This window comes from Coenobita brevimanus, chromosome 5 (assembly GCF_032717465.1).
Source record: "Coenobita brevimanus isolate Jiangsu-jjx chromosome 5, ASM3271746v2, whole genome shotgun sequence".
Lineage (NCBI taxonomy): Eukaryota > Metazoa > Arthropoda > Malacostraca > Decapoda > Coenobitidae > Coenobita > Coenobita brevimanus.
Window position 1 is genome coordinate 31,338,974 of NC_136958.1, and position 10,914 is coordinate 31,349,887.

Below are 10,914 nucleotides of genomic sequence, written 5' to 3' on the forward strand. Positions count from 1 at the left end.
GAAGAAGTTACTACATGACAGTATTGTGATACCAACTCTAACGTATGGAAGTGAAGCTTGGACGTTGTTGGAAGGACACAAATCAAGAGTGAGAGCAGTGGAAATTAGTTATTTAAGAGGAGCCTGTGGAGTCACATGGAGAGACAGGCTGACGAATGAGGCTATAAAGGAGCGTTGTGGTGTTGATGTGGATGTGATAGGAAGCGTTATGAGGAACACACTGAAGTAGTTTGGCCATGTGGAGAGAATGGAGGGTGAAAGACTGACGAAGAGAGTGTATGTGAGTGAGGTGGAGGGGGGAAGAGGGAGGGGGAGGCCGAGGATGAGATGGAGGGATGGGGTGGAGAGGTATATGAGAGAGGGTGGTGTGAGTTGGGAGCAGGGCAGTGAAATGGTGGGGGACAGGGCGACTTGAAGGCTGTTATTTTGTGGCCACCCCAAACGGGATTGAGGCGTCTGGCAATAGATAGATAGATAGAGTATTAAGAATGGTGTTTCACTATGTGTTCAGATATAAATGATCAAAAGTAGCGTTATCATTTGATAAGGTCATGATTTGGTAGTAGTGGAGGGATAGTTCGGACTGTCCGAACCATCCCCCTCCTCAACTGTCTAAATAATCCCGAATCAATGTAATTAATTGACGGGAATTCTCAAGTTTGACACGAGAGAGTTTAACATTCGTTTTTAATTGCAATATGTTCAACATGCAACACAGATCCACCCAGATAATGCACAGTACGATGCCTGGCATATTCATAAAGGTAGAGCTTATGATATACACTCAAATTATTACATAGGAGATGCAAAAAAAACAACATAAAATCTGTCCTGCATAAAAAAGTGAGGCGTTTCTAGGTTCGAGGTTCCATGTTGTTGAAGTAAATAAACTCTCCCACTTTCACGCAAGATCACACGGCCATAGGTCCCATACGTTTCTCAGGAAATGCACTGTCCGAACCATCCCACTGTCCGAACCATTACTGCCCTCCCCTAACCACTTGTAGTGTCTAGATAAAACATGGCAAATTAAATACCAAAGCAACAATGAGAGAATAACCAGCCAGATCAACATTTCTGATAATTTCATCAGCGTGAACTTAGTTTAGATAAAATGTGATTGACAATATATCACTCATGGCATTACTTTAGAAGTAACCAACATTACCGATTTTCATTATATTACGTCCCTGAACTAGTTTAACTAAGACTTACCTTTTAAGCCTAGTTTCAGTTGGAGGAACGAATTTTGGAGGGGAAGTCACGTAGCGACAGGTTAGGCTACCTCTTAGTAGCGGATAAATGTCGCGCCATGTTTGACTCGGTCAAAGGTGGCTGGACTCGAGTGTACTCGGCTTGTAATTTCGTATGTATGTGAGTTTTAAAAACAGCCAATCACGTGTTGCAAAGGAAGAGGGACTTTTGAAACCAGCCAATCACAACAGTCGTAAGTAAAACCAGCCAATCAGCTTAAAGTATTTGTGGGTGACCCAAGGACGCCGGAGATTTGAAAGTCAGTCACGGTCATGGCCTCCGGTGGTGAGGAACGTGTTGTCGATTTCAAAGCTTGTTTTGGGTGTTGCAAGGATTACTGGCAAATTATCAAGGACTATCACAGCAATAACGAAGCATCGATTGAACTCCTAAGAAAACACTGGGTTTTGCCGAGAGAGGTACAGTGTAAAGAGTGTAATTTGCCCTGCAAATATCGAGAAGATAGACATCAGTGGTACTGCGACCGGTGGAAGAAAAGTCGGAAGAGTAAGGGGAAGGTCCAGTGCAAATTCACCGTCTCTGATTATAAAGGAACATTTCTAGATAACTCACACATACCACCGTGGCAAATAGTGCTCTTCATTAATCACTGGCTTAGGAAACAGTGGGATCATGAAGCCGTTATCGAGTGCTTAGGGTGGAGTTCTAGCACAAGTGTGGACTGGAGGTCTTTCTGTTCTGAGGTTACGTTGTCGTGGTTGGATAACCAACAGCAAATAGGTGGACAGGACATCATTGTGGAGGTGTATGAGACATTCTTTGTACATGATAAGTACGAACATGGACGCCCACTCAGAGAAGTTTGGCTGTTTGGGGGTATCAAGCGTGAAAGTAAAAGATTCTTCATTGTTCCTCTGGTTGATGAGGGTTTTCAAGATCGCAGTGCTGCTACCCTCACATACTACATAAAAAAATATATAAAGGAGGGATCAGTAATCATCAGTGACGGTTGGAGGGGGTACATGCGTCTTCCACTGCAAGGGTACACTCACCACGTTATTAACTACAAGGACAATTACGTGGACCTGGTGCACTCGTTCATTCACACACAAAATGTGGAGCGTTTGTGGAGGGACATAAAGGAGTGGACCAAGAGACCGGGCTTGAGGGTGGAGTACTTCAAGCAATACTTTGTTCGGTATTTATTCCTCCATAGGCCACCTAAGGAAGCTTTACACGACTTCCTCATCGCGGTGGCTACATTGTACCCTCCACAGGAACCTCGAGTGCAGTGACGGTACACTGTGGCAGAAGTGGAACCTGAACCAGAGTCAGCAGAAGTGGAGGAAGAGGAGGTGGAGGACCCAGATGACTCTCAACCTGGATCGTCGACTCGGAACTAGACCCTTCAAGGTAGGTCAGGTTAGGTTAGGTTAGGTTGTATTGGGTTTGGTTAGGTTGTATTGGGTTTGGTTAGGTTGGGTTGGGTTAGGTTAGGTTGGGTTAGGTTAGGTTTGGATAGGTTAGGTTACGTTAAGATAGGATAGGTTGGGTTAGATTTGGATAGGTTGGGTTGGGTTAGGTTAGGTTAAGATAGGTTGGGTTAGGTTAGGATAGGTTAAGTTTGGTTTGGTCAGGTTGCAGTATGTTAGGTTAGGTTAGTACAATGCAAATTTTTTTTTTTTTCTTGATTTGGGCAGATAATCCCACTTTGGTAATTTTTCCTCAAATATCCAAAACGGGGATTTTCCCCCAAAAATCAAGGTCAGAATTAACTGAAACACACTATTTGGCATCGAAACACAAAAAAATTTTCAGGGAAAAAACGTTGGTTACTTCTAAAAATTTACCTCACTCACCTTTCCTTGTCCTTTGGGAATCGAAAAAATGATAATCCCGGCCTTTTTTGCCTAGAATTTCTTCAGTTAATAGCAGCACAGAACTGACTCCCTGGCATGATGTTTACATTCTCCCGCTGTTTCCGTGTGCGCCGCTTGGGGAGCCACTGTCACCTTGAGTTACACAGGGATGGTGCGACTGTCCCCTCATATCTTTCTCTATATTCTTTGGTCATAGCAGCAGCTGCGGCACGAACAACATTAGTAGAAGTAGTAGTAGTTTCAGCCCCAGGCTTATCTGAATGTAAACCCGTTGATGGGCCGAAACTCCGAAACTGCCCTTCTTCTTCGGTTCACCATCTTCTTCTCGGGGAATTGGAAGAGAGGGACTGCGCGATGGTTTGATGTTAGGGCATCTCATTCATATTGGTGCCACCACGTGAAGGCATTGCTGTGCTGCACGTGAGAATGAGATACATGGGGTATGCACAGCATTTTTTTTTTAGGCAAGGACGAAGGAACTAAAGGCCAGGAACCCACAAACCATTCCTTCCAAGAAAAAAAAAAAATACAAAAGAGCCAAATTCAAGTTTCGTTCATTTTGGGATGCCTGGACACATTGCGTTTGAAAGACTGGAGATCATAGGAAGTAGAAAATACAGAGGGAGACAATTCTTTAGTTGATCTGCTGCATAAATGAAGGACTGGGAGTAAAGGTTAACTCTTGCATTAGAGAGATGGACAGGAAAGGGATGAGAGTTTGTTCCTAGACGGGAGCTTCGCGCCCATCGTAGAGGTGGAGGGATGCAAGCAGACAGCTCAGAGGAGCAGTGACAATTAAAGCAGTGACAGAAAAGAGATAAAGATGCAACAATGCAGCGAAGAGACAGGTTGAAGGGAGCCAGTAAGAGGTGAGTTAATGAGATGAAAAGCCTAGACTCCATCCTATTGAGAAGAGCTGTATGTGGGGAGCCTCCTTATACATGAGAGTTGTACTCTACCCAGGGGCGAATAAAACCCGTGTATAAAGTCAACAATTGTGCAGGGGTAAAGAAGGTACGGAGTCAGCTTAGCACAACTAATCTCTTGGAGATAGATTTTACAAGAAAAGTAATATGATCTTTCCAAGACAAATTCTGAGAGAATGAAGCCCCAAGTATGTTTAAGGATGATGAAGAATTGAGCTGAATATTATTATACATTAGTAAGTACTCCCGTGGAAGATTTTGTCAAGCTGATGGGTGTAAGAACTGAGTCTTTCAAGCATTAAGCACAACAAGATTACTTTTACCCCAATCAGAGATATGAGCCAAGTCAGACATTAGGTGTGCCATAGCCTCTTCCCTTGTTTGTTGAAGTAACTGCTTAGATGGCCGTTGCGGGATCCGAATGGAAAGGTGATGGGTGGAATCATCAGCCTATGAGTGAATAGGGTTAGCTTAGCAGATTATCGACGATTAAAAAGAAGAGAGTTGGTGATAGGACAACGCCCCGAGGAACACCACTGTTGATAAATCTAGGAGAAAAACGGTGGCCGTCAACAACTGCAGCTATTGAACGACAAGAAAGGAAGCTATAGATGAAGACACAGATAGAAGGACAGAAACCTTAAGAGGACAGTTTGGAAATTAAAATTTTATGCCAGACTCGATCGAATGCCGTTGTATTGAATGGGGCAACATTACAGTGAGGTTATAACGTTTTATTCATTCCCATGGATAGCACAGCACAACCACAACCATCACAGTCACCACTATCACCATCACCATCACCACTACCGCTATGATATCGGCCCAGCACTGCCATACATTCCCATATCCCTTGCTATTGTTTTGTCACCGCTCCCATCATTGCCATCAACAGCTCTCACAACTTCGCTATAGTCAAATACGTATTGCCCTAAGTCTTTACCCTCCTCCATTGCCTTTATTACTAATGTGTCAGGAACAAGTTAAATGGGCTTGATCGTATTCCCATATTCTTGTTATTCCTCATCCTCTTCTTCGCCCCATTCCCTTTGTCTCTTTATTGTATCCTTCCTGTTCCCCCACTTCCTCATATAATCTTATTCTTCCTTCTCCTCTTCTTCTCTTCCTCCTGGCATTTCCGCTCTATCTCTTCCTACTGTTTCTTCCTCATCGTTCACCCATATCATCAGGTCTCAGTCGTTGGTGCACTAAGAATGAACAGTCTTCTATCTTTCTATCTATCTATTGCCAGACGTCATAATCCCTTAAGGGGTGGCCATTTGACTTTGAGTTACTTGTTTTACGAGGAGGGGCTGCTATCACTATATGTCACACTTCAATCTCTCTCTCTCTCTCTCTCTCTCTCTCTCTCACTCTCGTTTTTACATTATCTTCTTTCTGTGCTTTTTCTCCTTATAGTGTGTCCACTCTATATCCACATTCTTTTGTTTTTTTCCCATTCTTATCTCTTTATCACTCTGCTAGCGCATCTCCCCTTCTCTTAGTATATTCGTGTCTTTAATGATGCTCTCAGCCCTCTATCTGTGCTGTCGCTGTTTTTACTTCCTCTTCTCTCTGTCAATCACCTCTGATTAGTTCACACTTACCTTCAATCCATGCTTATATTTTCCGTCCTCTTCCTCTACTCATTTTATTCTTTCTTTTTCTTATCTTCATTTTTCTACAGTGATTGTTTGTTTTTCCTTTATCCTACTTTATTTTATCCAGTTTTCTTCTTCCCTTCCTTCCCGTATTAATCCCTCTCTTCCTGTACTTCTATTTTTCTCTGCTTACTCTCTTCTTTAACATTTCTTGTTTTTGTCTAGTGGCCTGTTCTCTGAACGGATGCGAGATCAATTGCAGGGTGGGACAATGAAAAACCTAGTCATTATAGTTTCTTTTAAGAGAAATTGCAGAATAGGAATGGCATATACTGAACTCGAAAACTGGAAAGCAGGAGAGATAGAGAGCTAAAATATAGGAGTCAAAGAAAGTTTTTCTCCTTTGTAGAATGTACTGTATATAACATCATATATGTATACAACAGTTTGACACAGCATGTGGTAAGGGTTGCGACCTAGGATCATGTTAGGGATTAGCCTAAGGTAAGTTACCCGACTAATCTCTTAGGAAGATTAAAAGGGCACGGGGAACGTTCTCTGATATCCTTATCTATTTCTAGAGGTCAAAACGTGAAATTCCCCCATTGTTCTGTGTCCCCCTCCTCGCTGCAGGTGTGTTTTTAAGCCCCCCCCCCCTCTCTCACGTCTTTGTGTCACTCTGTCTCAAGAAGCAATTTACGAAAGTACCTGCTGTCCCTATTTTCCTTTCTCCTGTGATTAATTGCATATCTATCTGTCTATGTGTGTGTGTGTGTGTGTGTGTGTGTGTGTGTGTAAATAAAAGAGATGGCAAAAACTTGACGTTCGCAGATGATCAGATAATAGATATGACAAATTACCTGGTAGAAAACTGCTCTTTTACTTGTGGAAATATGGTTTTCAAACAGTGCATAGGAATACCCATAGGAACAGACCCAGCCTCATTCATGGCAAATCTATACATATATAGTTATGAATTCAAGTGGATGGAACGAATGTCAAAAGTTCAATATTCAGTTATGATGAGATATAACAAAACTAGACGATTCATTAATGATCTAATATCCATAAACAATGATGGAGAAATGAATGAAAGGATAAAAGAATTATATCCTGAAGCACTAGTATTAAATAAAGAAAACACCGACCACTGCCAAGCAAGCTTTTTGGAAATTAATATCAAAATAGAAACCAAGGTTATACCAACAAAACTCTTTAAAAAAGAGATGATTATAATTTTGAAGCTGTATCATACCCAAATTTGTCAGGAAACATACCTAGAGTACGGTGTATATGTCTCAACTGCTACGGCAATTACAAATTTGGAAAACTTTTCTACATGAATCCACCAGATCACAAGAAAATTCCTCAGTCAAGGATTATTCAAAAGAGAATTACGTAAGACGTTAAAGAAACCGTATCATCGTCACTATAACTCCTTCAAACACCTGAAAGGAGAAATAAATAGTCTTACAAGAGAAATATTTGATTCTGCTATGGATACAATGGTATCCCAGGGCCATTGAGGGGCTCACTGGATCCCCCCTGGCTCTGTAGGAGATTAAGACCGACTACAACAAAAACCAATTATACCTACCAATTTGGACTCAACTGGATGCTACTCAATCGATCATAGCAACAACAAACCATTCCTCTAAGTTACAACGACCAGTTACACCCACCAATTGAGACTCAACTGGGTGCGACTTAATCGACGATGACAAAAAACCACTCTTACCAAACTGAACTCCAATGGAAATGCCATATTTGTCCTATCTTTTCACATGTAATTCACCGGGTCGGTCAGGATCACTTGATGGTCGTGATCGTCAGCTTTTACTCTCCCGGAAGGAAGCTGAGAGCTCATATAGTCCGATCTAAGGGCAAGGCTGTAACCTTCACACATGCACACACCCATCCCCTTGCTCTAGGAGGAGAATAACCACCCAGTTCGTCAGTGAAACCTTTTCAACCTGAGCGAGGCGCAAACTCCCGTCTACCAGATGACAAAAGAGAACGTTACCACTGAGCCAGCAAGCGGTGTGTGTGTGTGTGTGTGTGTGTGTGTGTGTGTGTGTGTGTGTGTGTGTGTGTGTGTGTGTGTTCTTACCTAATTGTATCTTTACAGGAATGAGTCAAGCTCGTACTGTCCCGTGTCTTAAACCATATTTATCGTACATATCCTTAAATTTGTGAATTGTTTTGGCACACACTATTTCATTCGGTAGTGCATTCCACTGATCAATTGCTCTGTTTGGGAAACTGAATTTCCTTACGTCTTTATCACCTCTCTTCTTATGCAGTTTTTTGCAGTGTCCTCTTGCTGATGCTTCCCCATTGGTTAAGTAATCATTTATGTCTATTTTCTCCTTCCCTGATGTGCATTTATATAGCATTATCATGTCAACTTTTTTCCTTCTCTCCTGTAGTGTTCGTAGATTCAGTTTATTTAGTCTTTCTTCATAGCTTAGATCCCTTAAGCTTGGTACCCATCTTGTAGCGGCCCTTTGAACTTTTTCAATCTTGTCTATGCGTTTTTTGAGATGAGGACTCCAGACTACTGATGCATACTTCAGGGTTGGTCTGATGAATGATGTTATTATCCTTCTTAGCATGTCTTCATTTATGTATGTGAATGCTATTCTCATATTTGCAAGCAGTGTATACATGTTCTGTACCTTCTCACTGATGTGGTCAGCCGGAGATAGTCTGTTATTGATAATCACACCTACGTCCTTCTCTCTTTCTGATGTGTGTAGGGTTTTATTTCCTAACGTATAGTCCCAATCAGGTCTTTTTCCACTTTTACCAAACTTGATTACATGACACTTGTCCACACTGAATTCCATTTGTCATGTATCACTCCATTCATGAAGTTTATTTAATTCTTCTTGTAGCTCTTTACAAGAGTCTGTGTTAGTAATTCTCCTTTGTATTTTTGCATCATCTGCAAACATATTTAGATAGCTTTCATTTCCTGTGTTACTCTCTATATCATTTATATACACTAAAAACATGATTGGTGCCAGCACTGAGCCCTGTGGTACTCCACTAGTCACTTTTTTCCGTGATGAGTAATTTCCCCTTAGTACTGTTCTCATTTCTCTTTTTATGAGAAAATCTTGAATCCAACAATACAGTTTGCCTGGAATTCCTCCTTGATGGTACAGTTTCCATAAGAGTCTTTGGTGTGGTACTGTGTCAAATGCTTTCTTGAAATCTAAATAGATACTGTCCACCCATCCATCTCTTTCCTGTATTGTGTCTGTTACTTTGTCATAGTAGCTCAACAGATTAGTAACACATGATTTTCCTTTTCTGAAACCAAACTGTCTTTCTGTTATCATATTGTGTTCTTCTAGATGATTTACCCAAGCTTTTCTTACAAGCTTTTCTAATACCTTCCTTACAACACTGGTCAGTGATACTGGTCGGTAGTTGAGTGGATTTTGTCTATTCCCTTTCTTGAATAAGGGGACAATGCTTTCTTCCAAATATCAGGTAGTTTACCTTGACTCAAGGATTTTTTGAAAATTAAAAATAATGGTTTACTGAACTCCTTTGTACATTCTCGTGGCACCCAACATGAAATTTCATCAGGACCATTTGCTTTTCCTCTGTCTAATTTACTTAACTCCTCCTGTATTACTTTTTCTGATGTTTGTATATCTGGTAGTATGTGTGGGCATGCATGTTCCACATAATCCCTCTCAAAAATTTTTTCTTCTGTAAAAACTGATTGGAAAGTCTTATTTAGTGCTTCACAAATAGCCTTCTCTTGTGTATAGGTGATTCCCTCGTCCGTAATGGATTTTATTTTATCATTTACTTTGGTTTTGCTTCTGATGTAGCTGTAAAATAGCTTCGGTTGATCACTACTTTTATTTATGATATCCTCCTCAAACTGTTTTTGGGCTTCCCTCCTTATTCTTGTATAATCGTTTCTTGCCTGTTTGTAATTATTATATGCCCTTTCACTATTGTGTCTTCTATATCTCTTCCACAACAAATCTCTTCTTTCTTTTGATTTTTTTACATTCTGTATTGAACCATTTCTGTATTTTCTTTTCTGCTTCTTTGTGCTGTGCGATGTACTTCTGGACTCGTATTTCATAAATTTCACAGAATTTTTATATACAGCATTTAAATCTTGTCCTCCAAGTTCCTTTTCCCAATCAATTTCTAAGAAGTGCCTCTTTAGGTCATGATAATTTCCCTTTTTATAGTTTAGGCCCTTTTTGTAACTTTCATTGCTGTTAACTATGTCATATGCTATCCTGAAGTTGCAGTTTAGTACTGCATGGTCGCTTTTGCCGAATGGAGGGTGATATATTAAACTGTCAATATCATTTTCTTGCCTAGTACATATGAGATCTAGCATTGAGGATACATCGAGTCCTCTTTTTCTGGTGGTTTCACTCACATGTTGCGTTAGGAAAACTGTGTGTGTGTGTGTGTGTGTGTGTGTGTGTGTGTGTGTGTGTGTGTGTGTGTGTGTGTGTGTGCAGTGGTAAAATATCGATCTCCGAAAAGTGAATATGAACTAGAGAATATTAATGTGCAGGGCAAAAGTAAGACGAAGATGTAAGGAGATGGACAAGTGATGTACGAACCAGAGTGTTCATGGCTGAGAAAGGAATGAAGAACAAAACACACACACACACACACACACACACACACACACACACACAGTTAAAATAAAGCCAGTATCGAGAACGGGAGGAGAGTGAAATGTGATGTGAAATAAGAAACAAGAAGAGAGCAGCGAGAAATGAAAGTGAAAGAGTAAAGGAGCGAGTTTATGAGTGGAGATGGAATCTCTAAAGCCATCCTCTCGTCACATTAATAAATTATCACTGAACGTATGAAGGAGGAGCAGGGATTTCATGAAATAACTACAGAAATTCCGTCATAGAGAGAGAGTGTGTGTGTAAACACTTGACATAATAATAGTAGCCTGTACAATGGATAAATAGCATGTTGACAGTGTAAACACTTCACATAAATAATAATAGCCTGTACAATGAATAAAGAGTATACTGATATATAGTCATTTTTCATATGCCCGGTACTAAATAGCTAAAAACAGGAAATATTATGCTACTATAGACATGATACAGATAAAAGAAGATATTATGGATACTTGGGCAACCTTGCCTGCACGCTCTGCAACATGTAGCCTACCGTACAGACGCACACATCCTCCTTCCATCCTCTTCCTAAATCAACTGACTCGTTCTGATCAGTCATCAGTGATCAGGGTTGCCAGATGTTTTAGTGAGAAAAAGGACA

At 40.8% G+C, this 10,914-nt stretch overlaps 1 protein-coding gene across 1 annotated transcript; it reads left to right on the top strand.

Moving 5' to 3' along the window:
* Positions 1-1,526: 1,526 nt before the first annotated feature.
* LOC145398646 (uncharacterized) lies at positions 1,527-2,510 on the top strand. Its single transcript, XM_080271455.1, has one exon. It carries the CDS (start codon positions 1,527-1,529, stop codon positions 2,508-2,510), a length of 984 nt encoding a protein of 327 aa, XP_080127581.1.
* The last annotated feature ends 8,404 nt before the right edge of the window (positions 2,511-10,914 follow it).